The sequence below is a fragment of the Emys orbicularis genome, chromosome 8, assembly GCF_028017835.1.
Source record: "Emys orbicularis isolate rEmyOrb1 chromosome 8, rEmyOrb1.hap1, whole genome shotgun sequence".
Classification (NCBI taxonomy): domain Eukaryota; kingdom Metazoa; phylum Chordata; order Testudines; family Emydidae; genus Emys; species Emys orbicularis.
This window is the reverse complement of record NC_088690.1, coordinates 10,286,134-10,311,744: the sequence shown is the minus strand read 5'-3', so window position 1 is coordinate 10,311,744 and position 25,611 is coordinate 10,286,134. Positions and strand designations below refer to the sequence as shown.

The 25,611-nt window shown below is 44.2% G+C and overlaps 1 protein-coding gene across 2 annotated transcripts in view; it reads left to right on the top strand.

Annotated features, from left to right (window-relative positions):
* TTC39A (tetratricopeptide repeat domain 39A) overlaps nucleotides 1-25,611 on the top strand; it is a 66,325-nt gene that overhangs the window by 2,625 nt on the left and 38,089 nt on the right. For both annotated transcript variants that reach the window (XM_065409104.1, XM_065409105.1), the window contains 3 exons: nucleotides 9,115-9,246; nucleotides 18,152-18,228; nucleotides 23,342-23,409. In XM_065409104.1, the coding sequence (XP_065265176.1) occupies nucleotides 9,115-9,246; nucleotides 18,152-18,228; nucleotides 23,342-23,409 (277 nt within the window). The remainder of the gene's footprint in view (nucleotides 1-9,114; nucleotides 9,247-18,151; nucleotides 18,229-23,341; nucleotides 23,410-25,611) is intronic.

The following is a 25,611-nucleotide window of genomic DNA, read 5'->3' as shown; positions in this document are numbered from 1 at the left end:
GCTTTAGTCTACACCAGGAGGGTGTGAATTTTAGTGCATGACAAGCTAGTGTGGACTATCTTATCCATGTGGACCCTGCTGGCGTTCGCTAAAAGTTCCCTAGTGCTGGTTAATGTAGTACTATTTGAAGCAGGACTACATTAAAGCCCAGTAGAGAACTTTCTGTGCATGTCAGCGGGGTCTACACAAGCCAGGCAGTGCACAACAAACTAGTACAGATTAAAATTTACATCCCTCTGGTGTCAAGTATCAGAGGGGTAGCCGTGTTAGTCTGGATCTGTAAAAAGCAACAGAGAGTCCTGTGGTACCTTTAAGACTAACAGATGTATTGGAGCATAAGCTTGGGTGAATACCCACTTTGTCAGACGCATCCCTCTGGTGTGGACTAAAGCACCATATAGACAAGCCTATGATGAATGAAATGTTTACTCTTCCTTACCAAACAGTATGTTCTGTAACATGCAGCCTGGTTCTTAGTTGCTCTTACCAATGAGTACAGGTTCTGTTGCAGTTTGTTACAAGGAACATAACTGAAAAAAAATGTTATCAGGTTATACATCATAGTTGAAAGCAATCTCTCCTGGTCTGTGTCATTAACATGTCAGAGTATAAAACCTGAACCAATAACTTTTCACTTTATATGCTATTTCCCTTTTCCCAGTTCATGCTCCTTGTCCTCACTTTCACATTTCTGAACATCTCTTCCTTTATCTCTGCTAATTTCTTTCCACTGCCTCAGCTCCTTTGATGCCTTCCAACTGACAACTGTTTTTTCTCCTTTTTCCACTTTATGCCTTCTTCCATGCCGCTTCCTCCTTTAATGATCTCCATCCACATACATATCCTTCCCCGAGCACACTTCTTCCATCAGCCCTTTCAGTGATAATCCCACAAGCAATGGAGAAACCTTAGAAAATTAAAACTAATTAATCATCCTATGTGAATAGTCCTTACTCAGCAACTTAGATAAGGCCAGGTTGTAGGATCAAGTGCCATTGATGTAGCTGTCTCAGTGTAAACCCAAGTGTAGACAAAGAAAGCCACAGCTTCATTGGAGCTCAACCCTGCTTGAAACTAGGGTAAACTCATTGGAAGGTAAGAACTGTCATACTGGATCAGACCCAAGGTCCATCTACTCCAGTGTCCGGTCTCTGACAGTGGCTAGCACCAGTTGCTTCAGAGGAAATTAAGAGACTCTGCAGTAGGCAGATGTAAGGTAACTTGCCACTCGTAATAGATTTCATCCTAATCTCTAATAATAGATTGAGATTGGATTAAGCCCTGAAGCATGGGGTTTAATATCCCTTCTACAAAAAATTGTTATAATTATGGTAAATCTGGATATTCTTGATACCCATATAAATGTCCAATCCCTTTTTTGAATCTTGTTGAGATCTTGGCCTTAAATGCCTTAACTCATTGCCATAGTATCTTTTCACACAATATGTAATTAATTTCCTTTTCTCAGTTTGAATTTTGCACCTTTTAAATCTTATTGAATGTTCCCTTGTGTAAAGAGGAGCAGTGTAAATCTGATTTTTTTTCCTTGCCTGTATTTGGGGTTTGTTGTGGTGCAGTGGCTGGCCATCAATTGATTGTTGGATTTGGGGCCAATTCCCAGAGTAGACAAGATCTCAGTTGACATTTGAAAGGTTTTCTTTGTGACCTTGAAGGCTAGAGAGTTAATTTTTTTAAAGGAGTGCTTTGCTTCTGAAATACATTTATGCAGCAACTAAAACACACACACGCCACTGTAGCCATGCTGACAGTTGCAAAATTGCATTATACACACAAGCCTGGTTACGAGCAATGAGGGCATATGATCACTTTTTAAATTTTTTGTGTCTCTCTTTATTCCCACAGTTTTCATACTTTAACTTGCATCTGCCTGAGTCCTTTGCTTCCCAAGTCCTTTTGTATTTTATTGCCAGCTCCCACCCCGGCTGCCACAGGTTGTTTTGCCTAGTGTTGTGCCATCAGCAGATTTCGACACTGCTCCTTCCTTATTTCAAGTTGCTGATGTATACAGTGAACACAATTGGATATAGGGTCAGTTCTTGCTTTGGCTCTTTGCTATGTCACTTTCTTTCATCCTAAACTGCTTCCATTTACAAGTACCCTGTGAAATCAGTGATTTGTTGGGCTGGAGACAATCTGGACTCTAGTCACTGGTGTGCAAGAGTTAAAAGAAAACAAAATGGCTGCCTTATAAGTCTTTTTGCATTTGCTCAGAGCTGGGATGGGCCTGAGACATACAGAAAAGCAGTTGGGCCACCAAGTCGCGGCAGCTGCACTTCCCCCATTTATTGCTTCAGCCCGCCTCACGCCCCGCCTCCACATAAAATAAATCTCAGTGTTGTGCATCTCTTTCCTGCTCTTCTCCCTGTCCATCCTGCTTGTCACAGCAGGCGCCACCAAAGGAAAGTGCTGTTATGCTTGGTATGTGTCAAGGATTCATTCCAGTGGGGGTGATGTACCTACCTTATTTGGGCACTGACCCCACTCCTCGATACCAAAGGTACTGGCTTTGTAGGTTGCACTGTTGGTGATACTGTGTAAAATGTGCTTTTGGCAAATTGTGGAGTCGGTGAGCTTTCTAGTGGTTTGGGATGATATCTGCCTTATTCCCAGTGCTGAAGTGTTGTGTTTTTGTAGCGTGGGAGGTTGTCACGAAATGTTAACAGGAGCAGCACTATTTTCACCGAAATCACATGCAAAATGTCCCTGTGCCCATGTGGGTATGTTTACTTTGTATTTAAAAAAGAAAAGGGGGATAGTAAAATGCTGCAAAAGTGACACTGAGACCCCTGTTATGAAGGGGCCTATATATTTGTCTATCCATCCATTTTTATTCTCGTTCATTGCATATAGTTTCCATTCTGTTTTCATAGGGCCCTGTTGAATTCATTTCACGAGCTGACTTTATAGCCTCATATCTTGAATATGAATTTATTTAATTGCAAAACCATTTTCAAACTGATCTTTCATCTTAGTCCATTGTCAAAGGGAGGCCCCCAACCCCTTAGCCCTTGACACCACAGGCAATACAAATGATCTTCATTATAGACACACGCTATCTCTTTAGGGAATGACAATAGTTGTGGGAATGGGATGTGTAATAATAGGCAACATTTTCTTTGGGGGTGGGGCATCAGTTCCTCATTGTTGCTTTTTAGCATGCTGAGATTTGAAATGGGTTTGCACAGCCTGTAAAAGTATTTATTTTTCAGAATTCTTACCTGTTGTCCCAATAATTCTTTGTTTTAGATTTTGTGGATTTATCACTTATGGTGTGGGACATATTCTGTTCTGGGTTACACCATTGCAATTCCACTGAAATAACCAATTTAGCTATGTTTGGCATCTAAAATCAGTTTAGCTCCATTAATCTTCATCTCATTTGCATCAGGTATAACTGAGAGCAGAACTAGACTCTGCATATATGACAATATCTATTGCAGCAGCTGAGACAGAGTTATAACTGACAGGTCTTTCCTAGCAATTTAAAAATAAATGCCTTGGGAAGGTGTCTGGGTGCTTCTGTGTAGTGATAAAATCTCTGTTCCTGATAGAAGAGCATGTCAGAAAGGCAGATCTAGTTTCATTAAAATATTTATGTGGCTTCTTTCTTCAGATTACATAAAGATTTTGGTTGTTGCTTTTTAGATTTTAGAGCCAATTTCCCTCTTCTCTCCACCAATAATGTTTGTCCTAATTGTAGGGTCCAATTCGTGACATATTCTTCACCATGCAGACCTGGGTCTTGAGGTTTTATTTTTATTTCATTTTTTATGTAGAATATTAATCTTTCCCAACCGTCAGCCACCCTAACAATTAACAAAAAAGCCTTCAAAGTATGGAAAAGTAAGTGCCTCGAGGTCAACAAATCTGAGCTATTTTGGAAGAAAGGATGGGAATGAATATGAAAGTTGAAGGGCTGTCATAGAGGACCACCCTGCCAACTGCTCCCTTTCTTGTTAAGCAAGAAAGTTCCTGCTCTAATGCATCACTTGATTGTAACCATGGCAATGTCTCACAGGAAGAGGGTTGGTTTCTCAGGTGGAAGGCTCCAAGCCCTTTCGAGCTTGCAGTCAACACACCTTTACCTCCACCCAGAAACCTGAAGGAAGTGGATGAAGCTCCCAAAGTGCTGGTGGGGTACACTACTTAATACACAGGCTGATGTATTGTGCACCAGCTTCTGTTTCTAAATGAACTTACAGTGTAGCGCCATAAGGAGTGGCACATTGTAGTTGTCTAATCCGGAGGAGATAAAGGCATGGATCATGGTGGCTATCTGAAAGAAAAGGTCACAACTTCCTGTGCAGATGTGGACGAATAAAAGCCTTTCTGGGCGCTGCTGCTGAGTTATACGATCACGTAACAGCTGGGGATCTAGCAATGCACCTAACTGGCAAGCCTGAGTCACAAGTGTTGGATAAATACCTTCCGTCAGCCGGGTTGATGTAATCTTCACCAGATCCTCCTACTGCTTCCCCTAATCTATCATCACTCTTCCAGTCTTAATGACTGAAACTCAGCCAGATTGGTTTTATCCCTGGGTGAAACTGGCATCGCCTGCTAGGGACAGGGTTCCTACCTTTATAGGCTTCTCTACAAATACCTGCCTAGCCAGTGTTTGCTCATGACAACTTTTGGATGTAATGTAAAACCAGGATCCTGAATACTTGTGGTCATTAAAGGTGCCATGGCTCCATTCTTCAGGATTTTAATCCCATGTCATGGCCACATTCCAACTAGGAAATTACATTCTCCAAACCAAAAATTCACGTGTAGTTTCAGTATGATATGGTATTCTTCACTTTCTGCCTATGACAGGGCCACACTCTGTCCCCATCCTGTGATGCCCTAGAAACTGTTCAGACCCACTTTCTTCTTGGGTGCAGTTTATATTTTATTCTAAACCCACCCACCAACACCCATATAGTGCAACATCACAGTTTGAACCTCTACTTCTTTCAACATTTCTTGGCTAGGGTCCTAGGAGAAAAGGAGGTCTCCCTCTCTCTAGGGAGCTCCTTCAGTCCAGGCTCAGCTAGCCCTCTCCTCGGTAACACCTCCCACCTTTTATTCTGTTGGTCAGCTTGGGGGCTAATTAGTTCCTTACCTCCCCAGCTTCTCCTTCTGATTAGCTCATTATTCAGTCAGACGTTCCGGGGGGAACTAATTGAGGCTTCAGTGATCAGACTGCTGACGCATCTGGCAGATCTCAGTGCTTTGTCCCATTGCTCTGAACTCTTTTGTAGCTGCTCTTTATTTAAAGTCTACTTTCTTTCACCCCCAAAATGACTGCATTTCAATTGGATGAGTAAAATGATTCTGTCCTATACATATAGTTTTGTAATCAGCAGGTAAAAGTTATTGAGCTTTGGGATCATTGGATTACATGCACTACAGAAATGTCAGCCAGCGTTGCAGGGGAATTGGTGGGAAGGGGCAAATCTGGTTTTACCATTCTCTGGAGTCTAGCTATAAAATTATACTGATTTGTCTCCCCCATGGGGGCTTTAATAACACTGACAGAAAATGGCCAAAATACTGGCTGGCCTGCTTCTGCACTTACATATGCTAGTGTAGATCAGAAGATCCTCAGAGGAAAGCTGTTGTTACAGAAGCACAGATTAGTATTTATTATTTATACAAACCTGCTCATTAGCCTCCTATTTTTGTGTAATTCTGGCAACAGCTGAGAGCAAACAGATCATGTACTAGTGGCAGAAACTTCTGATTAAAAAAGACTAAATGGGAAGGCACAGCTTGTATCTGTTCATATAAAAAGATTAGGGCAATATGACTCAACTAAGTCAATAAAACACTTATTTTAGAGGGATATAATTTAATTGATGCTCAGTTTGCACTAATTTGTTATCAAGCTAGTGTGCTTTAGAAAACAATGGTGAAGCCCTGGTTGTTGGAGGAGAGAGGTTTTTGTTAAATTGTGCCTTGACTTGCATAAAATGGGTTTCTTATTGGACTGGCTTGTTTTCAACTCTTTACTATTATTCTTTATTACTAGCGAATCTCTATTCACTCATGAGAAGTATGGAATTGAGACCGAAGTCCTCTGCACATAGAACACTGCAGCATAGGCAGAGGAATTATAAGCTTTTTTCCTTTTCATTGGTCTGCCAGTCTGCTTAGCCCTGCTCTGATGGGCTATTTCTAAGGATAGAAAGGTTCGGTCTCCGTAATGCAGTCTTCCTTTGGCCTTTTCTGCTGAAACCGGTTCAGTTGATTTCTGGAACTTGTAGATCCTGTTTACTCTCTTGCATCCCTCTTTTTACATGTGATGCTGATCAAGATCCAACATGCTGCTTTAGGCCTCTTCCTAAAAGCTGTTACAGTTCTTATTCAGTGGTATAGATTCAGAAAAGGCCAAACAGGACCATTGTGATAATCTACTCTGATCTCCTGCATAACACAGGCCATAGGACTTTACTGAATTCATTCCTGTTTGAACCAGAAAAACATCCAGTTTGTTAAAAATGTGCACTTTAGTTCTAGTCTGAGTTTGTCTAGTTTCAACTTCCAGCCATGGCATCTTGTTATACCTTTGTCTACTATACGGAAGAGCCCATTCTGAAATTAAATAAACTCCAACAATCACCTCTGCATCAGAGATACATCCTCATCCGAGATATGATACTGGCTTGAAAAATGTTACATGTATTACATGTTATAAGATCCAGGGTTCAACAACTTCTTGGCCTGGATGTACTAATTACTGTTCTCTCAAGGAACTACAGGTCAGTTTCAGTACTAGAGAAAAATCTCAGGATTATCCTCTGCTCTTTATTTAATACTCAGTGTATCGGACCCACTGCTGGTTTGCTCTCCTTGGAATTTTGTCATGGATGATATAACCCGAGAATTGAACCTCATGGAATGCTAATGATGAAACCAAACCATCTGTAGTTCTGTTTGCAGCTTGGGCACATTACTGTTCTTGAGTGGCAAATAAGTGGAAAGCAGAGGATTTTGGGTAGCTCCTGCCTAACACATCCATTTACACCTATGTAGGATGGGAGTCAAAAAGCTTTTTCTATATCAGATGTAGGTGAATGTCCCTTTGCAAGCCAAACTCTTGAAATGAAACATGGAGCCTGGTTATCTGTTGGGCTCTGCACCTCTTGTTTCTAGAACCCTGAAAATCCATGGATATCTGCTTTATATCCGTGAATATCTGCCTCTGTGATTGTATTGTTTACGTCTTTGCGGATTGGATGCGGATCCAAATTTTTGTATCCACGCAGAGCTCTAGAGCAGCAATGCTCAACCATGGGTCCACAGTCCCCTGGGGTGTGTTTCTGGTCTGTTGGTTGTTCTCCATGAGGCTGGGCTTTGGGGCCCTCAACAGAGTAGGTAAGCCAGATCTGTTTGTTCGTGTCTCTGTGAGGCTTGAGTCCGGGACCCTTGGGTCTGTGATCAGCTCTGTTTTTTTAAGTCTCTGAGTAATTAATCCCTCCCCATTGGTGAGGGAAAGGAGCTGAGCAATGAGGTTTCCCAGAGAAGTCAGTTGCCAGCCAAACTCCTCAGGAGGCAAACAAAAACAGGAGTTTAGACAGGGAGTGTGAAAGGCTTTCATTATAGGTAAAGTTCTACATTTAATACTGTGATGGCCAATGATGCAACAGTGGTTGTGACCTTCAAGGGATGTGCCATGTTTTTTTCCTGCCTAAAGCCAGAATGGAATTTCTCTGACTGCTTACTTTGCTTAAGAGCCTTTGGTGATGGTCCTTGTCAAAGGCTTTCTGAAAGTCCAAGTAAGCTATATCCACTGGATCACCCTTGTCCACCTGTTTGTTGTCCCCCTCAAAGAATGCTAATAGATTGGTGAGGCATGATTTCCCTTTACAAAAGCTGTATTGACTCTTCCCCAACATATTGTGTTCATCTAAGAGTCTGATAATTCTGTTCTTCAGTACCAGGCAAACTGGTTGAAACTATAGTGAAGTTAGGCTTACTGGTCTGTAATTGCTACGACCACCTCTGGAGCCTTTTAAAAAAAAATTGTCACATTAGCTATCCTCCAGTCATCTGGTACAGAGGCTGACTTAAGCTATAGGTTACATACTACAGTTAGTAGTTCTGCAATTTCCTATTTGAGTTCCTTCAGAACTTTTGGATGAATACCATCTGGTGCTGGTGACTTATTACTGTTTAATTTATCAGTTTGTTCCCAAACCACATCTATGGACCAATCTGGGAGAGTTCCTCAGATTTGCCACCTAAAAAGAATGACTCAGTTGTGGGAATCTCCATCACATCCTCTGAATATATTTTAAAAATTAATTAATAGAAAAAAGAACAGCTAGTTGGTAGATCTCAAAATATAATTGTAAATGGGTAGTCATCATTAAATGTATGTATTTCTAGTGGACGCCTCCAGGAATAATTTCTTGGCTCTACACTATTTAATATTTTTATTAGTGACCTGGAAGAAAACATAAAATCATTATTGATAAAGTTTGCAGATCACACACAGATTGTGGGAATGGTAAAAATGAAGAACATAAAGTCATTGATACAGAGCGAGGCACTTCGCCTGGTAAGCTAGGTGCAAGAAAATAATGTGTTTAAATACAGCCAAATGTAGAGTCCTATCTCTAGGAACAAAGTGTGCAGGCCACGTTTACAGAATGGGGATCTCTCTCCTGGGAAGTAGTGACTCGGGGGGGGGGGGGAACTTGTGGGTCAAGGTGGATAATCAGAAGAACATGAGCTCCCAGTTTGACCCTGTGGCTAAAAGGGATAATGGAATCCATTGATGTATAAATGGGAATATCAAATAGTAGTGGAGAGATTATATTACCTCCATATTTGGCACAGGTTTGACTGCTACTGGAATATGGTGTCCAGTTCGGGTTTCTACATGTTAAGACAGTTGTTGAAAAATTGGAGACCATTCAGAGAAGAGCCATGAGAATAATTCAAGGATTGAAAAAATGCCTTATAAAGTGCCATGTGAAATCCTGCAGTCTCTGTGTATTCAAATTGAGGGTGGAAGGTGGGAGATAGGCGTGAAAGGCTGAGACATTTGGCCAAGTCTTTAACAGTTTTGAAAGTAAGATTAGTTTTTTTTTTTTTAAACAGAACTAAGGACAGTATGTATCACGCACTGACATATGCCACCATACTGGAAATGCAAGCCATGATGACTTTTGATGCCCAGGACATGCTGAATGCAGGAAACACAATGAAAGAAGCTCAAGCCACCTGTCAAAAGTAAGTGTGGAGAAGTGCATTGGGCAGTTGGTGCCCTCCTCTGAGAAGTCATGAAAGATTTGTAGATGAAGGAAGGACATGTGCAGTACTGCCAACTCCCATGATTTTATCGTGACTCTAGCAATTTTGGGGTGGCTTTTACCTGTCTCGTGAAAACACGATGCAAGGCACCAACTCACAAATTTTCCCTTATTCAAAATAGCCACCATCTCCTATTACTGTCAGTGGGGCCGAGGCCAGCAAGATGGCCGCCATTTCCCTATGATCTATCTGCATTGGACGTGAGGCTGCCCTTTATAAAGTTAGCTGCTGCCCCCTATTGTTTTCAGTTGAACTGAAGGCAGGCCCATAGGCAAAATGGCTGCCACTCTATGGGTCTGGGTGCTGGACAAGACGCAATCAGGGACTGTGAGGAGCAGCAGAGACACTGAAGGGTGGATGGGGAGAGTGTGGGGGAGCAGGAGCAGACTTTGGGAGCAGGAGAGAGGGATGGGGAGGGGATTGTGGAGCGTCTGGAGCAGGAAGAGGCAGGTACAGAAGTGCGGGAAAGGGGTAGAGTCAAGGAAGTGTTGCTTCAAGCAAAAGGCAAACCAATCCCATTGTTTTTACTGTGGCATTATTGCTTATATGAATGATTGATATAAGTGTGATCAACTGTGGATTCTGTCTGCACCACTTCCGAATTGTGGATGACTTTATGAAATTGTATCATGGAAATCACTGTGGATGCCCCAGGAATTGAAGAGCTCTGTGTAGTTCGAAAGCTTGTCTCTCTCACCGACAGAAATTGGTCCCATAAAAAATATTCCCTCACCCACCTTATCTCTCTAATATCCTGGGACCCACATGGCTACAGCAACGCTGCATTAGCAGGGTTGTATCATGTCTCTGCCAGCCAGGCCAAAGACAATGGTGAGTGATCATCACACAAAGGATTGTGACACTGGATTTGCTCTAGCTGGGTGAAGACCTTTCCTCCATTTATCTGAAGGCGGAAGAGGAGTTTGGAAGTAATGGAAAGTTACCAGGAGGAGAACAAAAGAGTCAGATGTCCCCAGCAGGAGTCTATAAAGGGACTCTTGGGGCAAGTGGAAATCGGGAGAGCGCTATCTTGCACCAGAGTAAGATGAGGGAGGCTGCTGCAGGAGCAGGGTAGGCAATACGATAAAAGACCCTGACTGACTGACAGAACACAGATGATCTCCCAAGGGAGGTGAGCTAGTGAGGGACGCTGCGTTTAGAGTGTTTTATTGTTTTGTATGATCTGTACTCTCCTGTGCTTTGTATGATTAAGGAGTAAAGAGCCTAAAATTGATTGATTGAACACAGTGGTGTGTGTGTGCATAGGCGCTGACTCCGTGGGTGCTCCAGGGTTGCAGGGGAAAAAATGATGGGTGCTCAGCACCCACTGGCCGCCCCCCTCTCAGCTTTGCCCCCCAGTGCCTCCCGCCCACCAACGGGCCCCACAGATTAGCGCCTCCTGGCTGCCGCAATCAGCTGTTTCATGGCATGCGGGGGAGGGGGGAGCAAGGACGCGGCACGTTTGGGGGATGGGGCGGAACTAGGTGGGAAGAGGCAGGGTGGGGGTTGAGCACCCCCTGGCACTTCTGAAAGTTGGTGTGTGTGTGAGAGAGAGAGAGAGAGAGAGAGAGGGGATATGTAACTGGCTTCACAACTACTGCACACCCCTAAAGGAGTTAAATTGTAAACCAGAAGCTTTCCACCTATTGGGCGGAGTTCTGGTAGAGCGGTGTGTTTAAGTATTGAGGGGTCAAGGCTGTGTTTAGAGGGGTTAGGGTGGCTGGAAAGCAGGTTCCAACACTCAGAAGGGGGTGCCAGATGGAAGGTCTGCACACTGAGAGTGTGCTTAGGGACCCCAAGATTTGGGCAGTGGTTGGACTCCGTTGACGCTCCAGATGCTTAACACATCCCGGGGATCTAGAGCAGCAGAAGCTTGGAGTCGCCTAGTGGGTGGTCATGAAGGGATGGTCTCTAGGATCTGTGACAGTAAGTTTTTGCATAAAACAGTGTCATTATGGAATATTACAAATACTTTCAATACTTAATTTTTTTGAAATATTTAATTAAGGGGCTTATATAACTGTGCTCTTGAGGGGGCTGCCCACTGGATAGCTGCCCATTTATTTATTTTGATTAGTTATTTCATGCTTATTTGTGAATCCGTCATCTGTTGTTTTATTGCAGGACTACATAAACATGTGAGTTTACTCAAATGTAATGACTGAGCATATTTCTCTTCTGCTCTTGCGTATTATGTACACAATACTCATTGTTGCTTAAGTCCGTCTCTTGACACATTTCTATTCAGCTAAACCGGGAGTTAATATTAAGGTCTTTAATGTGAATATCTGTAACTCATCAACCCGATAAAGTAATACAAGTTCTCTGTGTGAGTGTGAATCATGATGCATTAATTAGGTCAGTGGTACTCAAACTATTTACCATCCAGACCTTCTTTTTATCAAAGCAAATAAACTAGGATGGGAGAGAGTCAAGATAGGGGAACTGCCATCCATTTCCTATTACTATCTTAAGCCTTGTCTACGCTAAAGGGAAAAGTCGATCTAAGCTACGCAATTTGAGTTACGTAAATAGCGCAACTCAAATCGACGTAGCTTAGGATGAGCCGATGTCCTGATTTTATAGGGACAGTCCTGATATTTGAGGCTTTTTTTTATATGGGCTCCTATTACCCTTCACCCCGTCCCGATTTTTCACACTTGCTATCTGGTCACCCTAAGCTTAGATCTACTTACCACGGGGTCCACACTATGCAAGTGGAGTACAGGAGTCGATGGGAGAGCGATCTGCAGTCAGTTTAGCAGGCCTTCACTAGACCTGCTAAATTGAACGCCGATGCATCAATCACAGCATGGTAAGGGTATACAAGCCCTTAGGGTAAGTGGAGTCTCCATCTGAGCAGATGGAGAGGCATGCATTTTTGTGAGCATTAACGGTTGGCTTTTCAACCTGAAATGATCTCACACACATTGGCAGAGAAGTAGAGTGGAATGAAAAAGTCAAGCGACACTCTGTGTGTGTTGTGTCCTTTCTGTTGTGAAAACTAGAGAGAGTTTCTAGAGTTGTTGGTGATGGGCCTGCTAGCAGTAAATACTGATTCACAGACATTCCTGCCAGAATGTTCTGTAACAGCTATTCTGAAATAAATAGAATATGCTTACAGTCTTGTATGAAGGAGAGCTTTTGCCCCTTTTGAACACAATTCTTTAAAAATGTCTGAGCTGGATGGAGACTCTACACATGAAGTAAAATCCATCTATCTCCGTCTCAATCATTTTCTCTTTCTCCCTTTCCCGTTTTGATAAAAGTCAGAGGTGATGGTTAATGGACACTTTTGATAGTCAGACTGGTTGTAGATGTCTTTTTGACCTTTACCGGAGAAGATTTTAGTTGTAGTAAGTGAAAATGTAGCTAATGCTTCTTAGAACCTTCTTTGGGGTTGGCACTGAGGCCTGCTAAACCCATAGTTGTGAGTTCAATCCTTGAGGGGGCCATTTGGGGATTTAGTTGGGGATTGGTCCTGCTTTGAGCAGGGGGTTGGACTAGATGACCTCTTGAGGTCCCTTCCAACTCTGATATTCTATAACTCTATGATTTGCTGGAGTTTTTAAAATCTCATGATTTTGGGGGGAGGGGGGTCTGACTCATGATTTTTGATCTCTTGAGGTTGGCAATACTACATGTAGTTTACATTTCCTCCTATTAGTAGACAGAATGCAAGGAGAAGACAGGGTGGCAGCATATAAAATTATATACCTGCTATTGGTGAGTTTGCATAGTTGAATTCTGTACAACTCTCTCCTGTTGCTGCACTTCATTCAGCTATTCACTTCCATATTCATTTATGTGCCTGTCTCTCCATTCGTCCACTCATTAGCTCTGACAAATGCTGCCCTTGTAATAAATATAAGTACAAATAGCTATTCATTATGGATTCAAAGCCAAACCACAATGAACAGCCAAATGTGGCTAATTCTATTATTAATGAAACGTGGATTAGCACAAAATGTTTCTAAACTATTTCATGGAGTAAGACTTTTCTACTTTATTTTGTATGAGTTTGTGAGGGTTACTTAGTATTGGTATTGACCAGTAATACTGCTGATAAACAGTATTCCTCGAACTAGCTGATTGAATATAGGTTCTCTGTTTGAATGCATTTTCTTTTGTAATTTACTGGTGTTCTTCTGGTACTGCAGGGTAATTTCAAATTTCACTACAAAAAGAAAAATGAATAAATTGTAAGTTTAGCAAATTATTGCATATTAGCAGATAGTTTCTTTATTTACACAATTTTCACTGTGTCTCTAATCCCATTTGTTATTTCAGTGAAGGGAACAAGGGAGAAGTGCTGAGGGAGTTAATGGTTGAAATGTAGGTCAATAACTCAAATGGCCCAAGATCTCTTAGATTGAGATCAGGTTGTCAGCCTGAATATTGGCAGAGGTATGCATGGCAGGAACAAATGTTAAAAATTCTCTTCTTGGGATTTAGCCAATATAGGTTACTGTGTTTTTGGAAATACATGGAAACCTTCGTGCGAGGGCTGCCTTTTGGACTAGTGAGCTCCTGAGATGGTGAAATCCAGAGGGAAGCGATTGTTAGGCTCTTGCTTATGAAACCTTCTCTTGTTACTGACAATCTCCCAGGTACCATCTCATCACTAATCTTCCTTTTTGGGAAAGATTAATGTGAAGGCTTTAGTAGGCAATTATGGCAACCCCTGGGCAGTGATGAGCTCCCCAAATCCTAAGAACCGGTTCCCTACCGGGTCCTCGGCGGCACTTTGGCGGCGGGGGGCCTTCACTCACTCCGGGTTTTCGGCAGCAGGTACTTCACCCGGAGCGAGGGAAAACCCCACCCCACCCCGCCGCCGAAGTGCCGCCGAAGACCCGGTAGGGAACCGCGCGGTGAGTAGAAGCCCCACGTGCCTGTCTCCTCCCCCACCCACCCATCCGACCCCAACCTACGTCCTGCCCCCATCAGAACCCGCAACCCATCAGCCTCCCCCGTTCCTTGTCCCTGAGACCCCCCACCCTAACTGCCCCCCAGGACTCCTCCCCCTACCCAACTCGCCCTGCTCCCTGTCCCCTGACTGCCCCGACCCCATCCACCACCACCATCCCGACAGACCCCCGGAACTCCCATGCCTACCCAACCCCCCCCCGTTCCCCGTCCCCTGACCGCCCCTCCAGAACCTCCGCCCCCTCCAACCGCTCCCTGCCCCTTATCCAGCCCCTCCTCCCAGACCCGGCCCCCTTATCATGCTGCTGTGTAAGGATGCCGCGCGGCCGCTGGAGCTCACAGCCCCACCCCCTTACCATGCCACTGAAAGCGGCAGCGTGGTGCACTGGGGCTCTGCGAGGGGGCGGGGAAGTGGGGGAGGGGCCGAGGGAGCCTCTCCAGCTGGGAGCTCAGGCGGGCCGGGCAGGAGGGTTCCGCGGGCCGGAGTTTGCTCACCTGCCCGCCCCCTTAGGAACCGGTTCTACACCAACTTCTAAATTTAACAACCGGTTCTTGCGAACCAGCTCCAGCTCACCACTGCCCCTGGGCATAATTCTGCAAAGTCTTCAGCACTCTCAGCTTCTATTGAAATTCGGGCATGCTGCAAGGCGTCTGTTAGCGCACGTTTTCCCTGAGGGGTTCTCTTAGGGAATTGAGGCTCTTTATTTTGAGGACAATCTTCTTGGTTGTGTTGGCTTCAATAGAGACAAATTCTGATATCCTTACTCACCATGAGTAGCACTTCACGACTAACCAGATCAATTAATCAGATCTCAGTTGCGTTAGGGTATGTCTACACTACAGTTAAACACCCGTGGCTGGCCCATGTTAGCTGATTCATATCTCCGTCTATGAATTGCCATGACAGTTGCACTTCTCTGAGACCACACAAGTCACAAAGCCCAGACTGAATCACATAAGAGTTGGAGAAAAGCCTTTTTAATTGAAGGGCTCAAGCTGCAGAATGCATTTCCAGAGTGGATGAATCTAGAGTCTGATTGCTTTTAGAGAACACTGCAAAACCTTCCTGTTTGATAGTAGTTCCACCATAATCAGAACAACACTCAACAGCTCTCCTTTCGCTACACACAAACAACCAAGCAAAAAGCCCCTATCCCAAGGACAGCATTCCATGCTTAAGGAATGGACCCCATCAAGTCCTGTGGCAACAGAAAAGTACCTAATCCATTTTACATAGAAGGCTCTCTCTGACATCACAGTGATGGGCAGCAATACAGTACTCCACAGTAGATGTATCTACTCCATGTATAGTCCCACTGAAGTCAATAGGACTAGTCACAGAATGAGGAGATCTTCAATGCGAGTCGGAATCTGTCCTATTTTAGCAGATGTTTAGTGCTGAAATTTTCATTGTCATCCAAGTTTGCTTTGAGGTATGTTACATATGTGTGAAAGTAATGTGTGGCTACACATCGTAGAGTCATAGACTTTAAGGTCAAAAGGGACCATTATGATTGTCTAGTCTGACCTCCTGCACAATGCAGGCCACAGAATCTCACCCACCCACTCCCGCAACAAACCCCTAACCTATTTCTGAGCCATTGAAGTCCTCAAATCATGGTTTAAAGACTTCAAGGTGCAGAGAATCCTCCAGCAAGTGGCCCGTGACCCACGCTGCAGAGGAAGGCGAAAACCCCCCAGGGCCTCTGCCAATCTTCCCTAGAGGAAAATTCCTTCCCGACCCCAAATATGGTGATCAGCTAAACCCTGAGCATGTGGGCAAGACTCACCCAGCCAGACACCCAGGAAAGAATTATCTGTAGTAACTCAGATCCCACCCCATCTAACATCCCATCACAAGCCATTGGGCATATTTACCGCTAATAGTCAAAGGTCAATTAATTAGGTTATCCCATCATACCATCCCCTTCATAAACTTGTCAAGCTTAGTCTTGAAGCCAGATATGTCTTTTGCCCCCAGTGCTCCCCTTGGAAGGCTGTTTCAGAACTTCACTCCTCTGATGGTTAGAAACCTTCGTCTGGCCAGTTTATATCCATTTGTTCTTGTGTCCACATTGGTACTGAGCTTAAATAATTCCTCTCCCTCCCTGGTATTTATCCCTCTGATATATTTATAGAGAGCAATCATATCTCCCCTTAGCCTTCTTTTGGTTAGGCTAAACAAGCTGAGCTCTTTGTCTCCTTTCATAAGACAGGTTTTCCATTTCTCAGATCATCCTAATAGCCCTTCTCTGTATCTGTTCCAGTTTGAATTCATCCTTCTTAAACATGGGATACCAGAAGTGCACACAGTATTCCAGATGAGGTCTCACCAGTGCCTTGTATAACGGTACTAACACCTCCTTATCTCTACTGGAAATACCTCGCCTGATGCATCCCAAGACCGCATTAGCTTTTTTCACGGCCATATCACATTGGCGACTCATAGTCATCCTGTGATCAACCAATACTCCGAGGTCCTTCTCCTCCTCTGTTACTTCCAACTGATGAGTCCCCAGCTTATAACAAAAATTCTGGTTATTAATCCCTAAATGCATGATCTTACACTTTTCACTATTACATTTCATCCTATTACTATTACTCCAGTTTACAAGGTCATCCAGATCTTCCTGTATGATATCCCGGTCTTCTCTGTATGGGAATACCTCCCAGCTTTGGGTCATCCACAGACTTTATTAGCACACTCCCACTTTTTGTGCCAAGTTCAGGAATAAAAAGATTAAATAAGATTGGTCCCAAAACCGATCCCTGAGGAACTCCACTAGTAACCTCCCTCCAGCCTGACAGTTCACCTTTCAGTATGACACATTGTAGTCTCCCCTTTAATCAGTTCCTTATCCACCTTTCAATTTTCATATTGTTTCCCATCTTTTCCAATTTAACTAATAATTCCCCATGTGGAACCGTATCAAATGCCTTACTGAAATCAAAGTAAATTAAATCCACTAATCTAAAAAATCTGTTACCTTCTCAAAGAAGGTGATCAGGTTGGTTTGGCATGATCTGCCTTTTGTAAAACCATGTTGTATTTTGTCCCAATTACCATTGACCTCAATGTCCTTAACTACTTTCTCCTTTTTTTCCAAGACCTTGCATACTACAGATATCAAACTAACAGGCCTGTAGTTACCCGGATCACTTTTTTGTCCTTTCTTAAAGATAGGAACTATTCTCCAGTCATACGGTACAACCCCTGAGTTTACAGATTCATTAAAAATTCTTGCTAATGGGCTTGCAATTTCATGTGCCAGTTCCTTTAATATTCTTGGATGAAGATTATCTGGGCCCCCCGATTTAGTCCCATTAAGCTGTTCGAGTTTGGCTTCTACCTCCGATGTGGTAATACACCTCTACCCCGCTATAACGCGACCCGATATAACATGAATTCGGATATAACGCGGTAAAGCAGTGCTCCAGGGGGGGCGGGGCTGCGCACTCCGGCGGATCAAAGCAAGTTCAATATAACACGGTTTCACCTATAACGCAGTAAGATTTTTTTGGCTCCCGAGGACAGCATTATATCGGGGTAGAGGTGTATCTACCTCCATATCCTCATTCCCATTTGTCATCCTGCCAATATCCCTAAGCTCCTCAGCCTCATTAAAGACTGAGGCAAAGTAAATAATAAGAAGACTAGCAGCAGAGGGAGCTCAGAATGCTCTGGGAGACTGATCATTAGCAGCATTTTCTACCTGTTCTGTTTCATGGCTCCGCATTTCTGGCGCAATTTAAAATAAAAGGTGAGATAACAGTTGGTGGATGCAAGCTGGAGTGGAGGTGTGTTTGTGGCAGTATGGAAAGCCAGCTAAATGGTATAGTTTTTCAACGATTCCCCTTCTTGTTCAGAATGACCAGACTTGTTTTTCTTTCCCATTAGGTTTAGGAAGAAATCGACTGTAGCTGATTCCTTTAACAACCTTGTGCATAGACAAAATCTCGAACACTTTACTGAAGGTAAGGTTCCATCTGGCTCATGTAATGGTATTTTTTTTTCTGTGCCTTTCACTGATGGGAATATGCAGGGCTAACTTTACAGATTCAATGGTGATGGTGGGTGTTGTTTGGGATCTTTTCAGACACTTACCACTGGATGCCTGTAGACTTTTGGGTGGAATTCAAGCTGTTGGGTGTCACCTTTGGGAGAAATTGCCCCTCTCTGTGTGATATTGCCAAAGTGGGAATCAGTGGAGACTCTCAAACTGAAACAGCCTTGATTTAATTGAGAGGGATCCTCAAATCTTCTGCTTGAGCCTGTTAACCTCCAGACATGCTGCAAAGACAATCTTTTCTTTTATGCACTTGTGCATAGTGCAGGACGAGTCTTGGAGCGGTTTAGTGATGGGCAGGGTTTCTGCTCTTTTGGGACCAGGAGAGGCCATTTGCTCCTATGAATGCATTTATTGAAAATGTATAAAATCTGAAATTTGCTAATCCCACTAGGCGCTGGTTTTCTGACATCAGCTTCATTACACAGTGTAATTCCAATTCCACGTAGCAATGTTCCAGTTCTAGCTTTGTTTGCATCTGGGCAACTCAGTCCATGTAACTGTGTAATTGAATTTAAATGGTTATGTAATGCTCTATTAGATCTCTCTTTATTAAAAAACGGCCATTTCCTTGATAATAAACACTGAATGTGTGCATACACAGTACACTATAATAACTCATCAAGGGCATGACGCACAATTGGACTAAATGAGATAGGGTCATGTGATTAAAAAGCTTAGCACTATTGCGCAACATCTAGGAGGGAAATCATACTAAATTATTTTTGTCTCATGATCTTGTCCGTCACTTAGGGCTGGTCCACACTAAGCCCCCAGTTCGAACTAAGATACGCAACTTCAGCTACGTGAATAACGTAGCTGAAGTCGAAGTATCTTAGTTTGAACTTAAAGGTACTTACCGCGGGTCCACACGCGGCAGGCAGGCTCCCCCGTCGACTCCGCCTACTCCTCTCGTGGAGCAGGATTACCGGCGTCGACGGCGAGCACTTCCGGGATCGATTTATCGCGTCTAGACAAGACGCGATAAATCGATCCCAGAAGATCGATTGCTTGACGCCGAACCAGCGGGTAAGTATAGACGTACCCCCAGATTGTATTTGGTCATGGAAACAAGAGTGTGTGTGTGTGTGTGTATTTCAGTCAGTGTAGACAGACCCTCGCAAAATAGTTTAATAATTTGCTGAACAGGATCTCATGACTATCAGAGGAATCAACTCTTAAGGATGGGAGGTGGAAAGTAATTACAGTATTGCCTACATGTGTAAAAATCATGAGTTAAGTATCAAAAAATCATGAGATGGGCATAAAAATAATGAAATTTACTAAATATTAATATTGGGATTCTTATTTGTCTTCTGATGTCTGAGCCTTTAGAGTGCACTCAGATCAAGTTTTCAGACTTTTCTCTATAAGCACGAGAGCTAGAAACTTAATGAAAAAGAAACAAAAAAACCCTGACATTCCCACATGACTCCAGGAGCCTGGGCTTAAAATCCCTGCACCAAATATCACAGGACTCATAAATAAATCTAAAGAGTTGTCAAAACTGTAATACTGCATAAAACAAGCTGAACGTGATCTCTGAAGGAAATACAGTAAGGAGACTCAGCCTTGGGTTGGACTACATTTAACATGTGGCTTGTGTTGTATAGAGCTATGTGTGTTGGACCATGCATTCAATTAAAGTAAGATTGTAGTATTCAGTGATCCATTTCCAAAAACTAAACCAGCATTTCAGATCTTTGGGCCCTTCTTGTATAAGATCCAGTTACCCAGCATTCAGATGTGGTATTTTCTTTCTTTCTTTGTATTAATTCTATTTGCTAGGGGGTTGGTTCAAGAGCTTAAAGTGGGCACAACCCACATGTTCATTCTGGAGCCACAGTTGTTTTTATCTTGTGTGACCATCCTCTGTCCAGTTGCTGTTGTGCATCATTATAGCCTCCAGCCTGATGTGGGAGGAGCACAAAATAAAGCTCTTCCCTCAAGACCTCCGTTAATGCCACCCTACTAATCTGTTGATTGATGCAGGGTTGACCTATGTGCTTTGCATCTCAGAACGGAAAATGTTTTTGGCTGCCCCACAAGTAGCTGAGTTGTGGGGGGGGGGGGGGGGGAACAAAACAAAAGAAATCCCCCAAAACAAAATTGCTGAGTGATGTGGCCCCTTCCCGCCCCCTCCATCTGTTGATCTGGTGCCCCTGGAAGTTGGTGCTCAGGACGACTTCCCTGAATAGAGGGAAGTGCCGAGGAGTGGTTCACACATCTCTTCCCCGGCTCCTTTTTCTTTGTCCTTTCACACACACCCCACTCCACCCCCAAATGAAATGTCTTGCCTCCTGTGGCCCAGGGAGAAAAGGGCAGAGGATATGATATGTTTGCAGCCTCTATCTTGCTGGCCCATGTGAGGTTGCAGCATCATCAAACAGCAATAGTGTTTAGCAGTGTAGCAGTTATAGCACTTTGTTCTCAAAGCACTGTATTAACATTAACTACTTCTCACAACACCCCCCGTGAGGTAAGTTGATGTTGTTATCCTCATTATACAGAGGGGGAAGTGGAGGCACAGAAACAAAATGATCAATCGAAGACTGGTTGTCTCAGATTCTAGTGAGTGCCCCTTCCTGGCCACCCGCTAGGACTGCTGGGAGGGGAATCCAAACCTCTGCTGTGCTGGATCTCCTGGAGCCTGGCCACTGCCCCACTCTGAGTTCCTAGGCACACTTTCAGGGTGCTGATCTTCTATCTGGCACCACCTCTGAGTGTCGGAACCTGCTGTCCAGCTGCTTAGCCCCTCTGAGTTCAGTGCTGACCCATCTCACTCCCCAAGACTTAAACACACCCTCCCCCAGAACTACTCCCCAGAGATGTGAAGCTTCTCATTTATAGTTTAATTCCATTAGAGGCACCAGGGCCGTAGCAACAAAGAACGTGGCCCCCTCCGAACATATGTCCGGGCGGGGCCTCTTACAATGCAGAAACTGGAATGTGGTATTTATTTTGCCACTTTTAGGGGCCCCCTTCCTTGCGGGGCCCCCTCCGGTCGGAGGGTACGGAGGGCGCTCGCTAAGCCTCTGAGAGGCACGCAGTGGTTGTGAAGCACTCAACACCCGTACTTTGCCAAGTCTAACCTTATCCTTTATAGAATATCAGGGTTGGGAGGGACCTCAGGAGGTCGTCTAGTCCAACCCCCTGCTCAAAGCAGGACCAATCCCCAACTATTTTTTTTGCCCCAGATCCCTAAATGGCCCCCTCAAGGATTGAACTCACAACCCTGGATTTAGCAGGCCAATGCTCAAACCACTGAGCTAACCCCCCCCCTCCCCCCAAAATCATGTAAAGCACGGGCAAGTATAGATCACACAAAATAATAAACATCTGAAACTGCAATATCCCTCACTTTCTATTTCACCCTTCCCTTGGGAGCCGTGGTTCTAGGAAGGCAGGCAGGGAGGGTGTCCCCTGCCTCCTGCCGGCTGTTACATGGGTGAGTGGTCGCTCCCGCATGAACTGGAGAACATGTCTGGCCGCTAAGCAGACTAGCCTCTACCCTTTTAAAAACCTTCAGTGCCCTGTGTCAGGTGACACCTTTGCCAGTTCCCCACATGAGCCCAAACTCCTGTCTGATGACTTTGATGCCAAAGTGACTTGCCCCCTGCTAAACTAGTTTTCCTGGGCAGGGGATCATTCTTTTGTCTAATGTGAATAGATTTCCAATGATTGGGTATCCTCTATTGTTGTCCTTTTGCTACCAGCCTTTGGAATTTTCAACCCAACATGGAGGCAAACAGCATAGAGAAGGCAAAAGGCTGCATATTCAGAATGGAGTGTGCAGCCTGACATAGGCACACAGGGTTCATAATCTCATACAGAATTCATAAATCATACATATTCCCTATTCAGTACAGGAGTGTCAGAACCAGGATTAGAATTCAGGTGGGACAAAGCATAAGAATGGTCATACTGGGTCAGACCAAAGGTCCATCCAGCCCAGTATCCTGTCTACCGACAGTGACCAATGCCAGGTGTCCCAGAGGGAGTGAACCTAACAGGTAATGATCAAGTGATCTCTCTCCTGCCATCCATCTCCACCCTCTGACAAACAGAGGCTAGGGACACCATTCCTTACCCATCCTAGCTAATAGCCATTAATGGACTTAACCTCAATGAATTTATCTAGTTCTCTTTTAAACCCTGTTCTAGTCCTAGCCTTCACAACCTCCTCAGGCAAGGAGTTCCACAGGTTGACTGTGCGCTGTGTGAAGAAGAACTTCCTTTTTTTTGTTTTTAAACCTGCTGCCCATTAATTTCATTTGATGGCCCCTAGTTCTTATATTATGGGAACAAGTAAATAACTTTTCCTTATTCACTTTCTCCACACCACTCATGATTTTATATACCTCTATCATATCCCCCCCTTAGTCTCCTCTTTTCCAAGCTGAAAAGTCCTAGCCTCTTTAATCTCTCCTCATTTGGGACCTATTCCAAACCCAAGCTTGCTTGTGCCATCTTGCCAAAGTGCCTCTCCTTGGCTTGGAGGTAACTCTTCTAGAGTGAGACAATACACTGGTCTCCATGCCCATTTGGGTCCCCGTTCAGCAAAGCACTTAAATACATGCTTGACCTTCAGTATGTGACTTATCCCATCTCTGTGCAGTATAGCACTTTAGTTTACATGCCTCGGTGGATAGGGATGGGATGATTTATATGCTTAAAATTAAGTACTTGCTTTGTGGAATAGAGCCTTCATCATTATTTCTCTGCGGAGACTGCTACAATTTCTGGTGATGATCATTGCATTCTAGACCCCGCTCTGCCAAGATCTGGGCTGAGACCCCCACCGAGCAGCCACTCGGTAACAATTTTGTGTCACTATCACTTGGGGTGAATTCAACAACCTGGAAGAAACAAAGTCTGATCAGATTTTCTTTTTGAGGTTTTCTCACCCTTTGCATTTATTGTATTCTGTTTTCCTATTTGGGGGTATAATACTACTACTTTAATGAATCTGTTGTCTGACTGTGTCTTTTCCCTCTCCCACCCCCACCCTTTCACACTAGAGGAAATTCATGCAGAAATTTGCTATGCTGAATGCTTGCTTCAGAGAGCGGCTCTCACATTCCTGCAGGTACAGTACCACCCGTTATGGCTGTTTCATGAAAGCAGGAGGGGAACAGGAGGTTTTGGAAATCAATTGTACACAGATGGAAATCTTTATGTGGGACATTAAAGTGCACATTTTCATCCACCCATGCAAGTGACCCAGGCCAAGTCTACTGGACCAAGTCTCTGGGCCCACATCCTCCAGTGGTTCTCAAACTATTGTACTGGTGACCCCGTTCACACAGCAAGCCTCTGAGTGCCACCCCCCCCCTTAAATACATAAACAAGTGTTTTTAATTTATAACACCATTATAAATGCAGGAGGCAAAGCGGGGTTTGGGGTGGAGGCTGACCGCTCGCGACACCCCGCCCCGTAATAACCTCCCGACCCCCTGAGGGGTCCCGACCCCCAGTTTGAGAACCCCCACTCCAGGGTATTTAGGCACCTAACGTCCATTGAAATTAGTAGGAATTAGTTGCCTAAGACGTGGGCCTTACTTCTTGGTCTCAGAGTGCGGTGGAGGCAGCTGCAGTCTGTGTGGGGGGGGAACACTTTGCAGCTCTCTCTAGCACCCCCTCTGCATGACTTAGGAGTGATGTTGATGTACTTGGAAAGGAGTTGTCATCACATTCTTCGGCTGGGTGGAAGGTCACTTCAGTAAGCGTGGCAAGTGTATGAATGGGGGTGGGATAGCATGGAAGAGAAACAAAGGTCATTGGAGTTGTAGCATGCAGAGGAACTTGTTCCTCTGCTTCTCCCAAAATCCAATGAGTAATCAAAGGGCTGGTCTACACTGGGGCGGGGAGGGGGGTGTCGATGTAAGATACGCAACTTCAGCTACGGGAATAGCGTAGCTGAAGTCGACGTATCTTATTTCGACTTAACTCGGGTCCTCACAGCGCGGGATCGACGGCCGCAGCTCCCCCGTCGACTCCGCTACCGCCGCTCGCCCTGGTGGAGTTCTGGAGTTGACGGGAGCGTGTTCGGGGATCGATATATTGCATCTAGATGAGACGTGATATATCGATCCCCGATAGATTGATTACTACCCGCCAATTCAGCGGGTAGTCTGGACGTACCCAAAGTAATGAATCTACATTAACAAGGTTGTTCGTTGTTGTTGTTCTTGAAGGGCTGTCGCCCCTGGACGTTCCACTGATTGTTACTAGTCAGTGCTGAATTGTGTTATGGGAGAAAAAGTGTTGCCTCTCTCTTTCTCTGTGTAGCTTCTGGTGTCTTCTGTTTAGAGTATAAAAGCTGGGCTTGCCCCAGGAGCTAACATCAGCAGCTGTCAGCTGAACTTCAGTCTGTGGTTAAAGCAGGTGAATGAGAGTTGCAATTCTTAATTTCTGTTCCTGACTCCGGGCTAGTCTACACTGGCAATGCTAAAGCGCTGCCATGGCAGCGCTTTAACGTGGCTTGTGTAGTCACAGCAGAGCGCTAGGAGAGAGCTCTTCTAGCGCTCTAAAAAAAGCCTCCCTGAGAGGCGCAGCTCCCAGCGCTAGTGCACTGTTGACACTGGCACTTGACAGCGCTGAAACTTGCTGTGCTCAGGGGCATGTTTTTTCACACCCCTGAGCGAGAAAGTTGCAGCGCTGTAAAGTGTCAGTGTAGACAAGCCCTCAGTTGCATCTCATGGTGCGGTGGACAAGTCACTTAACCTCTCTGCCTCCCCATCTGTGAAGAGGAGATAATCAAATTTACCAGCTTTGTAAACTGATTTGATATCTGTGGCTGAAAGGCACTACATAGTGCTGGTAGTGTTCTTAGTATCTTAGGAACGGGACATTTACGGCAGCGATGTTGGCCTTAACTGGTATGTTTCTTTTTAAAACCATTCATGCATAAGAGAAAGGGCATAACTTCTGCCTCCTACGCATAAAGAAGGCCCTGTTCATGTGCTCCCTCTTCTCACAACATGTCTGTACAGCGTTGCTTAGGCTGGGATGCATAAGACATCATTCATTTTCTGTTTTAGCTTTTTAATTTTTCATGGAGGCAAGAACTAGTTTTAAAAATTAAATGAAGGTGCTTTACCTCTTATACTTACTAAGAGTTTTTAAAGTGGTTACTTTAGATGCTTAATGAAGATTACCAAAACACTGTAAAAAGCCACTTTGCCCTTTTCCCAGGAAGTACAAACTACAGTGAAAGCTTTGTTATCCGGTATGTTGGGGAGATAGGGGCTGCCAGTTAGCCAAAAATTCTGGTTAACTAAGAGTTGTA